Source organism: Acanthisitta chloris, unplaced genomic scaffold (genome assembly GCF_000695815.1).
Source record: "Acanthisitta chloris isolate BGI_N310 unplaced genomic scaffold, ASM69581v1 scaffold12469, whole genome shotgun sequence".
NCBI lineage: Eukaryota > Metazoa > Chordata > Aves > Passeriformes > Acanthisittidae > Acanthisitta > Acanthisitta chloris.
In genome coordinates this window covers 1-15870 of record NW_008689835.1, presented here as the reverse complement: position 1 = coordinate 15870, position 15870 = coordinate 1, and the positions used below count along the sequence as shown (strand labels likewise).

The 15870-nt window shown below is 51.8% G+C and overlaps 1 protein-coding gene across 1 annotated transcript; it reads left to right on the top strand.

Moving 5' to 3' along the window:
• Positions 1-248: 248 nt before the first annotated feature.
• Positions 249-15865, top strand: LOC103808775 (TNF receptor-associated factor 2-like; the record flags this gene model as incomplete). The annotated part of the gene is made up of 6 exons (XM_009081580.1): positions 249-436; positions 1068-1146; positions 1478-1576; positions 13022-13093; positions 14591-14665; positions 15593-15865. Coding segments are annotated over exons 1-6 (786 nt in total), but the record flags the coding sequence as incomplete, so codon positions are not given.
• Positions 15866-15870: the final 5 nt, after the last annotated feature.

Genomic DNA, 15870 nt, shown 5'->3' with positions numbered 1-15870 from the left:
GCAGGTAACTTGCACAGGGGTTTTAGTATCTCTGTCCTGCATTGAGTACAAAATTCAGCTTTCCTCCCACATCTTTAGTCTTAGGTGGAGACAGTTTGTGGTGTGGCTTATACTGGTGGTTTAGCTCTGTGTTGGGGCTTGGGGCAGTGAGTAACAGTTCATATGAAAAGTCACCACTCTGCAGTTGTAATCAAACACAACAATGTGTTTATTTCCAGTCTCTGAAGGTGGCAGAAGTCTTTGTTCACATGGCAGCAGCAAACTCCTCTCCTCCTGGTTCCTTGGACCTGGAGCAGCCTGGGTTTGCCAGGGAGATCCTGGGAACCAAGCTGGAGGTGAAGTATCTCTGCTCTGACTGCAAGAACATCCTCAGGAGACCCTTCCAGGCACAATGTGGCCATCGCTACTGCTCCTACTGCCTCAAGAAAATAATCAGGTAACTGCTGTGCCTTCACTGTGAGGACAAACTGCTTGAAATGCCTTTTTTTTAAGCAAAAAAAAAGGAGAGGAAAATCTCATTTTCAGAGCCTTCCCAGCGAGGGAGCTGTGTTTATTGTTGAGGTTCAGCATCACCACTTTTCTAAGCAGATGTGTAATCTCTCACTGGACTTTATTGTTGCTTCAAAATTCCCTTTGCCAGAACCTTCTGGATTGTTTTTGCCATAGGGAGGCATTCCAGGTGGGTCACTCATCTCCCTCAGCCCTCATCACAGCTGTTGAATGCTCCTGGAACTCAACTGGTTGTTGTGTCAAAATGGGAGACATTCAAGCACAAGTTGTCTCCCAGAGAAGTTTCCTTGTGTTCTGGCTCCCTCCTGGTTCTGGGTGAGGGATACTGAATGGAATAATTCATTGGGAGAATGAAAGAAAATGAGAAATATGCATCAAAATACACACAAGCAAAAGCTCGATGTAGTGTTGTAATAAGGAAATGCTTTCAGTTTGTGAAGTTGCCAGAAATGACTTTAATGTTAAATCATAAATCAGTTTCCTTTTGTTGTGTCTGATGATCATGTTTCTGTCTGATGAATATTTTTCTGTCTGGTGATCATTGTTCTGCCTGGCAGTGCTGGACCCCAGAAGTGTGCCAGCTGCATCCAGGAGGGAATATATGAAGAAGGAATCTCTATTCTGGAAACAAGCTCGGTAAGAAAAAATGCATTTAAACAAAACCCCAAAGCAGCTCACTGGTGTCAGTAACACCACTTGCACTTTGTGTTTAAAGCATCAGCTCTGAGAGCCCCTGGGAGCCCTTTTCCCCAGTGTGGTGATAGTTGTGCTGGACTCTCAGTGCTGAAGCCCAGCCCCATGCTGTAACCTACTTACTGCTGTCACTGCACTTTGGCTGCCAGTAGCACTCCTCCAGGTCTCTGATGGGGCAGCTGGGCTGGGCGGAGACTTCAGAAAGAATTTGGAGCCCTGATAGAGGTGCAGCCCCTCAGTGATGCCTGTGCTTTGCGTGCGTTTCCCCTGGCAGGCCTTCCCTGACAACGCTGCACGGCGGGAGGTGGAGAGTCTGCCTGCTGTCTGCATCAACAGCGGCTGCTCCTGGAGGGGCACAATCAAGGAGTATGAGGTAAAGGCAAGGGCAAGGCCTGTCCTGTCTGCATCCTGCTGCCACTGGGGGTGGGGAAGGCTCAGAGCTTGTCTGTGCCTAAGGACAGTGGTGGGAGCTGTCAGCTGATTCCCTGCCTGAGGGTTTGTGTGCCCTCACTGGGGATCTGTGTGTCCTGACTGAGGCTTTGAGTGACCTGCCTGAGAGTATATGTGCCCTGAGTGAGGGTGCAGGCTGGACTGAGACAATTTCAAGTTTGCTTGTGGTCACAGGGATTACAGGGAGCATGAGCACATCTCCTCTGTGGTGGGAACCACCTGCTCTGCCTCTAGCTTCTTTCTGCTATAAAAAACTAGAAAACTGTCAGGAAGCTGTGCTGTGTCATGAAATCATTGTGAATTTCTCTGCCTTGTGTTAACCTTTTGCCTCCGTCAAACCCATCAGCTCAGGGAAAGTGGCCTAGCCACCACCCTGTTCCAGCTGTCCAGGGCAGAGGGACTGGGTGGTGGCACTGCTTGTCACCCACCACCCCAAGCTGTTCTGGGCCATGAGCAGACTGGACTGAGTGGTTTTTCCACCCCTGCTCTTCTGAGGAGCCCACCAGCTGTGTAATCAAGGTTTTAGTTGTGTCTGTGGGCAGTTGGTCCATAGCACAGGAATGTATATTCGCCTGTTAAGCTTTGGTGCTCCTTGAAGGACAGTTGTCATCCCTCCTGGAACAGCAGAGCCACCGTGTGTGGGGCCCGAAATACAGGAATGCATTTCATTTCCCTCTAACACTTGCCCCAGGTACAGATCTTTGGTCTGTGGTTCATGAAGCTTTGGCAGTGACTGAGGTGTGTGTCAGGGAAAGGTTTAACCTTGGTCTGTCCAGGCTAACGTTGGAATTCCCTCTGCAAGGCCATGACAAGGTGGAAGGAAGAAGCAGCAGATGTGCATCACATCAGGCCTGAGTTTTCTGCCCAGGCTGCTGAGCCTGACAGCAGAGAGAGATCCTTCTGCAGCTCTGCTTCCCTGTCCTGCTGTCTGAGCCTCCTGCTCTGTGCTCAAAGCTCAGCTCAAGAGATGAGGATGTCTGTGCTAAAGGGCTCTGCTGCTGTGAACCCCATTCACAGGCCTGGGAGAGGCTCCTGGTGTGGGTGTGGGACTGAAGGAATGTCAGCTGAAAAGCTTAGCACTGCTGCGGCACGGAGAGTTTGTGGGGTTGCCATTCAGGGAACAGGGTGTTCCGTGGTACCAGGGTTCCAGGTCCAGGCTGTGCTGGTGGTGCCTGCAGATGGTTAGCCTCACACTTGAATTTCTGCTGGTGCCCAATGCCCACTGCAGTGACTGCAGGGTGTGAGCTCATCCCCATTTGGCTTGACCAAATTATCTCTGTCAGCAGCTTCCAGTGCTGATTGTGCTGGGGCTGATGAGCTCTGCTGAACTTTTTCTCCCCAGTAAAAGTTCCTGCAGCGCTCAGCAAAAATCATCAACTGCCAAAGGTCCTCCTGTGTGGTCTGACACCTGTGTCAGTGTCTGAGTGCTTAAGTCCAGCTAGAGCTCCTACTGGGAGTTCAGAAGGGCAGGGAGTTGTCCTGGCATCAGGCTGACTTCTTGCAGGGCTGCAGGTGATGTGCTTAATCCTGACTGCAGTATTTAAACTAAGTTTTATGGGTTGGTTCTAGGAAAAAAGATGAGCTCAGCCTAATCCACACTGGAAGGGATGTGATTTCTTTGAGTGCCCTGTTGTCACCTTGGTTTTGAAGGGTTCACTGTAAGGGAAGCCTGGAAGGCTGTGGAAAGTGCAAAACTCAGACCCCAAGTGATGTTACTCGAAAGCCTGTGGTGCCAGAGTGGTTGTCTGCAGCTGCTTCTGGGCTTCCTGGGACCAAGGGGGCAAGGTAACAGGGCAGTTCCTGCTAGGAGATGCTGGAGGAGCCAGCTCTCTCTGGGAGTTCAGAAGGGTAGAGAGCTGTCCTGTCATCAGGCTGACTTCTTGCAGGGCTGCAGGTGATGTGCTGCCCCAGGACCTTACACACAGCTGCCGAAGTGCTGACAGGTGTGAGAACAGGTTCTGTTGGACAGTGCTCACCTCACTCAGTGCCCACGGGTGGACTGAGACAACTTAGTATATGCCTCATCAGCTCTGGGACAGTTTTTACCTTATTTGGGGCAGAAGCCTTGATCCCCTAACCAGGTTGTGCTGCAGGTAACTTGCACAGGGGTTTTAGTGTCTCTTTGTCCTGCATTGAGTACAAAATTCAGCTTTCCTCCCACATCTTTAGTCTTAGGTGGAGACAGTTTGTGGTGTGGCTTACGCTGATGTGTTTAGCTGTGTGTTGGGTTTTGGGCACTGGAACATACTGTGAGTAGCATCATTACAGACCTTGCACACAGCTGCTGGAGGGTTCCTGAATGGATGAGGCTGTTCCTCATTTTTACTCTCCACTTGATGTTCCCAACCCCAGTTTGGTGTTTGCTCGAACAGAGGATGTCTGATGGAGGTGCAGCCCTGGGCTATGTCCTGGCACACACCTCTCCTGCCAGGGGACTGTGAGCCTGCAGGTGTTTGTGAGTCCCAGGGCAGACCTGTGTGGTACGAGGGCTCAGGGGGTTGTAGCAGTGCTAGATTAGATATTAGGAAAAATTTTGTCACTGTTAGGGTGTTCAGGCACTGGCATATTGCCCAAGGAGGTGGTGGAGTCACCATCCCTGGGCATGTCTAAGAGGTGTCTGGATCTGGCACTAGAGGATATTGTTTAGAGGTTACAGCAGTGACAGGTTAATGGTTGGACTTGATTATCTTAGAGGTCTCCTCCAACCTTGATGTTTCTAGCTGGTTCCTCTTGGGGCTGAATGGTCTCTCCTGCTTGCCCTAGTGGCATTTGGCCTGAGGGAGGAGGTTATTTTGTGCCCACTTGGGAAAAGCTGGTTCTTTCCTGGGAACTGGTGGGAGGAGGCAAGCTTCCTGCTAGAGGGCTGTGGCATTTTACCAGGGCTGGCCGTGCCCATGCTGTCAGAGCCATGAGGGCTGGGAAAGGAGTTGGCAGAGGGCTGTGTTAGCCCAAAGCCTGGCTGTACCTTGGGCTTAGGTTAACCCTAGCCCTCACGGCCACCCAGGGCTTGCCTGGTGCAGGAGGGTAGCCAGCACTGTGGGTAAGGTCCCGCAGCAGCTCAGCTCCCACTCTGGAAAGTCCCTCACTGTGCTATTTCCGACAGGACATGGAAAGTCCCTCAGAGCGAATTCATTGTTTGCTAATTTAAACATCTTGTGTTGTACTGAGAGAGGCTCTTCTCCCCTTGCAAATCAAGAGATACTGTCACTTCTGGTTTGCTAATCTTATCAGGGAGAGAATGTTCTGCAGCTGGAATGTCAAACTCCAAAAAATGAATCAAACTGATTTCAGTTTTGCTTTCTGTTCAGGCAGGCTGAGGTTTGGCTCTCCAAGGGACACACAAAACTAGTGCACTCTGCTTGGACATGGCTTGCACTGCTGCTTCAAGCTGTGTGGGCCATCTGAGATTCTTAAGTCTGTGTTTATAATTGCATTTTTCAGAGTTTGTAAATATTTAGTGGCATTTGGATGAAGCAGTTCGTGACGGGTTTTTCCTTCATCAGTGATCTCGTTTCCTGTGGAGGTTTCCTGATGACTTTGCCTGCATGTACACACAGAAAAGCAGGCTGTGGGCAGAAACCTTTAGGTTCAGGTGGAAAGTGTGAGGAGGGCTGCAGAAACTAAAGGAAGGACCCCAAAATCCTGCCTGGTGGTATCCAGGGAGAGGGAGTTGGTGGTTCCTCAGCTCTGGCTTTCTCCCCCTGCCTTACAGCACCTCCAGTTGCCCATGTGCCTCTCCTGTGTTATCAGCATATTCTCAGTTCTCATATACCTTTTATTTCTGCTTCTCACCCCTAACTCACAGCTTCTTCCTGTGCCCTCCCCAGGACTGGGCTGGGAGGAGGAGGCTGTGGAGGGGTGTGCAAGTGGTCAACCTTAGCAGCCTCCCCAGACTGGGGATTTAACTGTGCCTCTGCACCTGGGGAGAGACACAATTTTCTGAGACATAAGGAAATGGAATTGTCTGACTTTTGGAAAAAGAACTAAGTTTAAAGCTGAATCCTGACAGCAGTATTTAAGTTTAGTGGGGTGGCTCTAGGAAAACAGATGAGCTCATCTCTGAGCTTGTCAGGTGTGGGGATAGCCTACCCACGCTGGAGGGGATGTGATTTCCTTGAGTGCCCTGTTGTCACCTTGGTTTTGAAGGGTTCACTGTAAGGGAAGCCTGGAAGGCTGTGGAAAGTGCAAAACTCAGACCCCAAGTGATGTTACTCGAAAGCCTGTGGTGCCAGAGTGGTTGTCTGCAGCTGCTTCTGGGCTTCCTGGGACCAAGGGGTTAAGGTATACTGGGCAGTCCCTTCCTGCCCAGTGTTCCTGCTAGGAGATGCTGGAGAAACCCTGCTGCAGGGAAAACTGTCCCTCTTCAAAAGTGCTGCTGGGGACCCTGAGCCAGGGGTTCTTCCTGCTTCTTAGTGCTGCACTGTTTCCCCTTCCCCCGTCCCATCCCTGGAATACTCTCACGAGTTTTGGTGGTGATTTTCAGCTGAGGCTGAAACTTAAGGCTTTTGTGCATCGCTTAGAGCAGAGATACTGGTCTTTGGAGCTGCTGCTTCTGGCTCCTGCTCCTCCAGAGTTGTGCCTCTGGGTGTTGCAGCAGTGTTGTCTGCATGGGGTACAGCACCTGAGGTGCTGTGGCTGCACACATGAGCATGCTGTGGCAGTGACCAGCCTTCTCTTTCAAACTCAGTACAGCATTTATTGTATGTTTCTGAGGGGTTTGGCTCCAGGTTCTGTCCTGGTGGTGATATGCAGTTTGCAGCCAGTGCCAGCCTGAGCAGCAGTTTGCCCCAGGACCAGAGCACATTGTGGTGGGAGAACCATGGACTCGCACATGCAGGTGACCAAAAGGACCTGCTGCTTTGGGAACAGGCATGTGACTTTCACTATCCAGAGCTGTAAGCCAGCCCCACAGACACAGCCAGGCCTCCCTCAATGCCCACACCAGTTGGTGGCTGTCCAGACACGAGGCAGTTTCCCGTCCAGGCCTGTGGGGGATGTGAGCCATGGGGAGTGCCGGGGAGCCTGCGTGGGAGGGCTGGAAAGCCCCAGCTCTAGAGGGTCTGCTCTTTGCTTCCAAAACCAGCTCAGCCTTCTTGTGGTGGCCCCAAAATTAACAGTTTTGGCATCTGCCCCGTGGAAGTCATGAGCTGCAAGTCATGAGCTTTGAGGCTGAAGGGAGTGCTGTGTGTCCCTTCTGCACCGTGAAGAAACCCCTCACCATAGGGGGCTGTGGGGCAGCACTTCAAGTGCAGGGAGATGTTCCTTGAGCTCCAGGTGTCTGTCAGGAGCAAAAACCATGATTGCACATCCCCCCCTTGGGCACTTCTAACCCTTTGGATAGCAGAGAGCAATGGGGGTTGAACTCAAGCTACTCACCACAGGCTCAGCTTCTCCAGCACGTGAAAGACACCTCTCCCACTCGCAGTATTTGCCTCATATGCCCTTTTCTGGGTGTCAGTGGTGTCCTCAGCTTCATGCCATAACAACCCTTACGTTCACAGCCTGCACCTCCACACTGCCTGCGAGGCAGAGGAGCTGCCCTTGTCCCTGCCCAGCATTGCAGCTCCCACAGCCTGGATGGTTCCACCACTTTTCCTGATGTGGAGCTCAGACAGACCCCTGGGAGCTTCATCCTCAAGCTATCCCTTGTGATCTGAGTGATTAAGATGAAGCTTTGCATGCTGGTGAAAGTGCTGCCAGAAGGAAGGGAGATCTCCAGGGTCTTAGTCAGCATGGGCAGTGCTTCCCTGCCCAGCATTGCAGCTCCCACAGCCTGGATGGTTCCACCACTTTTCCTGATGTGGAGCTCAGACAGACCCCTGGGAGCTTCATCCTCAAGCTATCCCTTGTGATCTGAGTGATTAAGATGAAGCTTTGCATGCTGGTGAAAGTGCTGCCAGAAGGAAGGGAGATCTCCAGGGTCTTAGTCAGCATGGGCAGTGCTTGAATCACAGCACAGGAGGAACACAGTGGGTCATCTGGTCCAACCTCCCTACTCCAGCAGGGCCACCCCAGAGCACATGGCTCAGGATTGTGTCCAGATGCTTCTGGAATATCACCAGTAAGGGAGAATCCACGACTTCTCTGGGCAGTCTGTCCCAGTGCTCGGTCACTGCACAGCACAGAGTGCTAGAGCACAGCCTCCAGTCCTGCAGCCAGCAGCACGGAGCAGCAGGTGGAAATACTGCTAGAGGGGAATTCTGATCCTGGCTGAAAACCTGCTGGTGCCTGGCATGGTCAGTGTGGTGGTGTGACTGGTGTCCCCTCCCTGGTGGCAGGTTGTTATCCAGCAGTGACCTCGTTGGGTGTGAACAGCACATCTTGGGCCTTTCCATGTGACTGTGGCTGTTAATTGCAGCCTGGAAGCCCTGTGGAATTATCTCTGATCAGGTGTTCCCTGTTACTTTGAACCTCCTTCATGTGTCAACCAACTGTTTGTGGAGACTCAGTATAGTCCAACACTATTTTTAATTTCCTTGACAAGTGGATTTTAGCCCTTTTGGTTTTGCCGTGCACCTAGCCAGGTCTGCAGTGGGGGACAGTGGAGCCTGGGCTCCCACTGGCTGTGGGGCCAGGGCAGGGCCAGGCTCAGGCTGACCAAAAATGCTCTGGGGATCCAACCCTCCTCCTGTTCAGAGCAGGGTCTCTCTAGGAAAATCATTCCTCTGGGATGATGGAAGCATTTGGAAAAAGCATCCTGCAGTGTGCCACCACCTCATGCTTGTGTAGTTCAAAGCAACCAGGGAAAGGCAGTCTGGTTTGGGAAATGGTGGAAACCTGCTGCTGCTTCTTCAAACACTTTTTGTACCTTCTGCCACCTTCAGAACCTGCTCATGCCTTCTCACCTGCCTTTGGTGCCTGAAGTGCTGTTTTGGTGTCCCTCTGTCAACAAACTCCTTGTTCTTTGAGGTTTCATTATTTGTGGTGCCAAGTGAACTTGCTTGGGTCTGTCACCAGCGTGTCCCAACAAAGGGAGGAATTTGTGTCTGGCACCAGCTCGTGGGACAGTCTCAGAAACCTCCCATTGGCACTAGGAGTTACAGACTAGGTTCCTGCTTCCCAGCCATTTGTTGTTGGGCTCCATGCAGCACAAGGACTGAGTGTGTGGTCACCATGTGTCTGGTAGCCAGCCTGTATGGGGAGAGATTTGAGCAGGCACAGAACCAGCTTAGGACTCCCCTGGCAGGAGGAGCCACAGCACAGAAGGACATGGTGTCTTCAGAGGGACAGGACATGGAATCATAGTATCACAGTATGTTAAGGGCTTAGAATGGACCTTAGAGATCATCCAGTCCCAACCTCCACAGGGACACCTTCCACTACAATAGGGAGTTCAAGGCTTCACCCACCCTGGCTTTCCCGGGCTGGGGCCAGCCACAGCCTCCCTGGGCAACCTGTGCCAGTGTCTCACCACCCTCACAGGGAAAACTTCTTCCTGAGATCTCATCTAAATTTCCCTCTGTCCATTTATCCCCATTCTTCCTTGTCCTATCACTACACTTCCTAACCAGAGCTGGTTTTTCTCTGTCATCCTTCCTGGTGGTTTTCCTTCCTTTTCCTGCTTCCAAGACTTTCAGCTTGCTCTGTGCTTATGGTTGCTGTCGCCGTGCTCAGAGGAGACTAAAAGATTGACTTTCCGGGGTCAGGAGACTTTGTAGGAGAGCTGTGGTGTGCAGCTCCCCCCGAGCCTGTCCTGCTGTCCCTTGTCCCTGTGCCAGCCTTGCCCTTTGCTGTGACATTCCCACAGGCTCTGGCAGAGGCAGCTCACAGCAGCTGTTTCATGATGACGTTTTCCAGCTGCCTGTGTTGCCCCTGGGCTGGAGGGAAACTCTGTGTCATGCTGATGGACTCTTGCAGTGTGGCTGCAAGAGCTCCACAAAACTGGAGCTGCTGGATATGGCAGGTTATGAGCAGGGCAGTAGGGGCACCTCCTGTCTGCCACCAGGGCAAGAAGATAATGATTTCCAGCAAAACCTCTTCCAGAGTTCAAGTCAGGTTTAGTGAAGCCCTGAGAGGTTAAACGGTGATTGGATTAAATTGCAGTTTTCCCTTTTGTCCGAGGTGGAGGCAGGGGAGCACTCCTGGCATGGATGTAGAACCATAGAATATCCTGAGTTGGAAGGGATCCACAAGGATCATCAGTCCAACTCCTGTGCCTGCAGAGGACACCCCAACAATCCACCCTGGTTTTTTTCCTGATATCCAGCCTGACCCTCTGCTGACACAGCTCCAGCTGTTCCTTGGGTCATCTACCTGCTGGTCACACAGAGCAGAGATCAGAGCTGCCCCTGCACTGCCCCTCAGGAGGAATCTGCAGACCCCAATGTGGTCTGCCCTCTGTCTTCTTAGGGAGGTGTGCTCCAGGTAGTAGCTACCCTTGCTAAAACCTGTTTTCCCTGTGTGTGCCGGAGCTGCTCTGCACAGCTGCATTGCAATACTGTCCCAGAGCAGCTACAACAGGAACTGCCCCATCCTGCTGGTTGAGCACTCAGGGTGGTAGAGGATGATCCTGGGAGAGAAACCTCAACGTAAAATACTGCAAATCACTTCTCTGCTTTCCTGATACTGAGGTAGGACATTTAGATTAGATGTTAGGAGGAAGTTCTTCCCTGTGAGGGTGCTGAGGCACTGGCACAGGTTGCCCAGAGAAGCTGTGGCTGGCCCATTCCTGGAAGTGCTCCAGGCCAGGTTGGATGGGACTTGGAGCAACCTGGGCTAGTGGAAGGTGTCCCTGCCCATGGCAGGGGGTGGAACAAGGTGAGCTTTAGTGGCCCTTCCAACCCGAACCAGTCTGTGATTCTGTGATATGTTGATTGTGCCTGTTGGAGCACAGGCAAGTGCTGAGGGACTGAAGAGACACAGTGGGAACCCATGAGTGCCTGTGGAAGGACAGTGGTGTCTGATTTGTAGCCTCTCAGGTGTGCTCCCAGAGAATTGCATGTCTGATGGAGACAGGTGATGGATAGGCTGCCACAGGCTTATCTTGCTGTTTATTATTAGGGAGTGAAATCCATGATCCGTCAGCAGGTTTGGTTTGAATTGGGTGGGCAGAGCCAGGTGCTGCTGACAGGCTGCTGGCGTTGCCTGCTTTGATTTTCCTGCTCCTGCTGTTGGTTGCTGCAGGCTGGCATGTGCCTCCATGGGTGACAGTCAACACTGAGGCAACCACAGAGTAGCCCTGGAGGTCTGAGTCAGGCTGTTGTCTTCCAGCTCCACTTCAGTTCTTCCCTGCCTGTCCCCTCCCTCTGGCCCTGTGATTCCCACTCCAGGATCGCTCTGGGAAGTACCTGTTCTCGCCTAGCTCCATTCACACCTGTGGCTTCCCAGAGCTCCTGAAAGTGTTCCCAGTGAATGCCTGGATGTCAGTGGTGCTTATCCCTGCAGCAACAGCTCACAGATGTGGATTTGGGAAAGGTGTAAACAGGAGGATTGCCCCATTCCTGGGGGAGTGGAGTGTGATCAGGCTCTGGTGCCAGCCCTTGCTCTTGGCTCCGGGCTGGGGTGGATTCCTTCCAGCTGTGATACTATCTGTCTCTATTCTGACACCTCCGTGGTGGGGAAGGAACAGGGGATTCTAGAAGAGCCTGAAACTGTTTATACAGGAATGTTTGGAGGTTTGGATCTGCACTGGCTGAAGTTCTGGGTGTCTTTAACCCTTTCCAATGGGTTGCATGCTGAGCTCAGCATGTCTGATTTCCCTCCCCATAGTGCAGGCAGAGCTCTTGGGCATTACAACAGGGTGCAGCTGGAGTTGGGATGGAGGAGTGCTAGGAGGAGAGGAGTGTGGAGGGGGTGATGGTTTCACACCCAGCATGTTGGCATGGGAGACCATAAGGTTTCAATATTCCCTTTTAAATCGTTGTCTCCACAGTGAAGTTTCCTTCCTGCAGCCACACTGTCTGTTCCTCTGCCAGTGCTTTGTGGGGTGTGGGGAGATGCTATTGGGTGTTTGGAGAACATGAGAGCAGTAGGTGGGTAGAAGAGAGGGCTCAGCCCCTTTGAGTGAGTGGGATGAAGGCAGGAGCTTGGCCTCCTCCTCCTCTGCAGGGAGCACTGTCAGTGCAGGCAGTGATGTTCATGTGGGTAGTATGTCTGTGCTGGGAGACTGTCCTTGTGGGCAGTGTCCATGTGGGCAGTGGTGTCCATGCTGTCCATGCAGGCAGAGTGTCAGTGTGGGCAGAGAGTCCATGTGGGCAGTGTGTTCATGCAGGCAGAGTATCTGCAGACAGAGTGGCTGTGTGGGCAGTGATGTCTGTATGGGCAGTGTCCGTGTGGGCAGTGGTGTCCCCCCATCCCTGCCCCCTGGCTGGTCACCTCTCCAGGGACACTTGGTGAGGCTTTGTGCCTTACTGCTCACTTACAGCATCAAAAGGAGAGAATAACCAAGAAACCATAGCTGAGCCACTTATGGTTTCACTTTCCACTTTTGGGGGTGTAACTGTTGCAGTCTGTGTGGTTCCCCCCTAAACCAGGACCTCCTGTCCGTAGAGGCTGCATGTGACCCAGTGCTCAAACATCTGCTGTCAGACAGCTGCTTTAGACACACTCCTGGTTGGTGTTTTCCTGTCCCTTCCATGAAGACTTCAGTGCCCTTATCTTTTGATCTGAATTTTGATCGGCATATTCATGGAGTTTCCAATGTCTTGTTCCAACCGGTCAGTGTGTCAAGAGGAGGTTTGGACAGTGTGGAGTGACACAGAAGCAGATGCATGTTGCAGCTTTCCCAATTTAGCCAGCACTGCTGCCCCAGGATCTGCTGGGGACAGAAATCACCCTCTGGCCATCACAGCCCCGTATTCTGGCTGCAGGGGCAGGTGCTTGTGTGCAGGGACTGGCTAAGGAAACAGTTTAAAAATATTTTTCTTTCTGATTGAAAAATGCTTTTCTGATTGGAATGTGAAGATGAAATGAGACAGCTCAGCCCAGCGTGTGCTGAGCCGGCGCTGGGCCTGTGCCTCAGCTGACTGATCACCACCACAGTGGATAAACAATACACATTATCCTGCTGAGGTGGTGCCTGACTTCACCCAACCTGTCACAACGTGTCTTCTCCTGACACAGCCATAAATAGAACTTCCTGTTGATTATCTTGACCATCAAAGCAATGGCTTTTAATTTTTAGAAGAGTCATTATAGCAGCTTTGAAATTGAGACTGAGGCTACGCAGGCATCCAAGTGAGGTAGCCTGGAGGTCTCAGGGTGAGTCAGCACAGACTGATCAGCGTGACTGAGGTTTGAGCAGGAGCTGGAAAATACAGGGGTCTGTTGTAATGAGGTATAAAACCACCCTGGGGAGCTGTGCCCATCACAGAGCCTCCAGGGGGGACGTTGTTCAGAGCACAAACATCTCCTGTCCATTCTTTCACAGGCCCATGACGAAGTCTGCCCTGAATTCCCACTGACTTGTGAAGGCTGTGGGAAGAAGATTCCCAGGGAGAAGGTATCCATCCGACCCTGTGCCATGGGAGGGTTTGGTGTCCTGATGGGCTGGGAGCAAGAAGGAAAGTTGAGTCCATTCGGATGTGGAGTGGGGAAAACAGTTGAGTGGCAGCTGTTATCATGGATGTGACCTTTCCATGAGTCTCAAATACTGGATGGGTGTGAGGGAGCATGACGCACTACACCCATGGGTCTGTGTTGGTGCTGCCTGTGCCACCTCCCTCAGAGCCTTGTCTGGGGGCAGAGCCTCTGTGGGAAAAGCACACATGTGGGTTTATGGCCTGGGTAAGGCAACTACATCAACCACTGTGGCAGTTAAAGGAAAGGGAATCCGTTTCCAGCCACTTCCATTGACTAATCCTCTGATGGAATCCATGTCTCCATGTAGCTCTCCTCCTTGCAGCTGCCTTCTGGTACAAGGCTCAAAAGTCTGAAAAATTAAAGTTTTGGGAAACATTTTCAAAAGCATATCTGAAACTGTCCTGCCTGCTGTGGGCAAATGTTTTGAGTAGCACTGGTGGAAAAGGCCCTTCAGCAGGGCAAGGGGAAAGAGCAGCAAAAATAGAAGCAAAGAGTTGTTCTAAATGGGCAGTGTAAGGAGGGGCTGGGTGTGCAGTTTTGCTTATTTGTGGGCTGGAGCTGGAACCCCACAGAGAGCAGGCTGGTGGGATCCCCACGGGCAATCCACACTGTGTTTAAATATCAACTCCCTTGTTTATCTCTCCAAACTCTCATTGATTAGATGCTGCAGTGTTAGTTCTGAGTAACCTGGCTGATTACACAAGCCTGATGGTTCTAGAAGCCTTTAAAAAAGTGGTTTAAACCCAGTTTTAATCGACATGTGTGGTAGTAGATGTAGTAGTTAAGTGGGGAACATGGTGGTTGTTCAGAACAGGGCTGTGGTATCTGATGGTGAGAGGTGTATCAAGCCCAGGCTGATGCTGTGCCAGGGCTTGTTGGATCAGTCATGTGCTGTGTGGGAACCCAAACAAGTCATCTCAGTGGTTGGAGGTTAGTGGCACCTCTGCAGGAATGGAATGCTGGGATGGAGGTAAAAATACCAACCTGTGGCACATCCTGAGCAGGCTCATGTGAAGTGCCCCAAATTAACTGTGTCCCTGTGGAGTTGTTCTCTATGCCTCCCCTTCCTCAGCCCTCAGGGAAGCTCTTTGCTCAGCACCCACAGCCTGTACCGGTGCTGGTGTCTTTTTCTCTCTTGCATGTGCAGGTGAGCAGTGGGACCTCCCAGTCATCAAAAGAAGGAGAAATTAGAAGGAGAAATTAAGCTTTCTCCAGGGGTGAGGGCTGTATTCATATTCCCGTGAAAGTCACACCTTCGGCAGGCAGTGCCCAAGTTTAACCACATGCTGGGAGCTGGTGATTAACTGTGGCTCAGGTGTCCTTCAGCTTAGCTGAAGTTCCCTGGATGTCAGCGAGGTGGAAAGGAGCCACTGGGGATGTGTAAGGTCTAACAGTGCCTTCCTGCCTTCCTTCCTAGTTCCGGGACCACGTGAAGAGATGTGGCAGATCCAGAGTGCCTTGCCGGTTTGAGGCTGTGGGCTGTGCCGAGGTGGTAAGGGGCTTCTCTTGGTTCACCTTGAGGCTTGTTCCCAGACCCAGTGTTGAGCTCACCTGCAAATTGCTGTCCCCCAAACTGTCCCAGGTGTTTGTGTTCAGGTATTTGAACACAGAAGGGGTTTAAACCCTTTGCACTGAAGCGTCACATCATCTGCTGTGCAGTCCGAGTATCCTGGGAATGAATGTCCTGGGGAAGGAAACCTCCTTCTTGAGGAGCTTCTGATTGCTCTGAGATTCTGGTGGTCATGCTGCTTTCAGAAGGCAGGGTTAGATGGGATATTGGGAAGGAATTCATCCCTGTGAGGGTGCTGAGGCACTGGCACAGGTTGCCCAGAGGACCTGTGACTGCCCCATCCCTGGAAGTGTTCCAGGCCAGGCTGGACAGGACTTGGAGCAACCTGGGCTAGTGGAAGGTGTCCCTGCCCATGGCAGGAGGTGGAATGAAATGAGCTTTAAGGTCCTTCCAACAAACCGGTCTGGAATTCTATAAGCAAAGAACTGGGCCAGGCCTGGGATTCTATAAGCAAAGAACTGGGCCAGGCCATGTTTCCCCATGTCCCTTAGCTTTCCCAGCTCCCTCTGGTGATGTTCATATCAGTCCTTCTTCGGGGGTTATGTGAGGCTTTGTCCTTTGGTGCTGTTTACATCTGACAGAGCCTTTCTGGGAGGGGATGGAGGAATGCAGAGCAGACTTGTGTGTACAGCTGAGGAAGCATTTTGCATCCCTCACTGCATGTGATTTGAAGCATTTCTAAAACAAAAGAAACCCCTACCCCCACCAAAACACATCTTCAACTCTTTCTTTGGTTTTTCCCCTTTATAACTCAAAGCTGATGTTGTGACCTCGTGAGGGGGAGTTTATGTGGCTGGTGCCCATGGAGATTGCACATGCTGAACGGGGGATGTGTTTCTCTCCTTGTAGGTGGAAAATGAAAAGCTTCTGGAACATGAAAGCAAGTGTTTGGCAGAGCATCTCTACATGCTGCTGAGCTCTGTGCTCAGCCTCAAGGCTGCCTCTGGGGACCTGAAGCCCCTTCCTGCCCTTTCCTCATCCCAAAACAACACCCCACTGCTGGCAGCAAACTCGCTGTGCTCAGAGTCGGAGCTCTCCCGGACCCTGGAGCTCCTGGGAAGGTGTGAGGCCCTCGAGAGGAAAACAGCGACCTTTGAGAACATAGTCTGTGTGCTCAACCGGGAGGT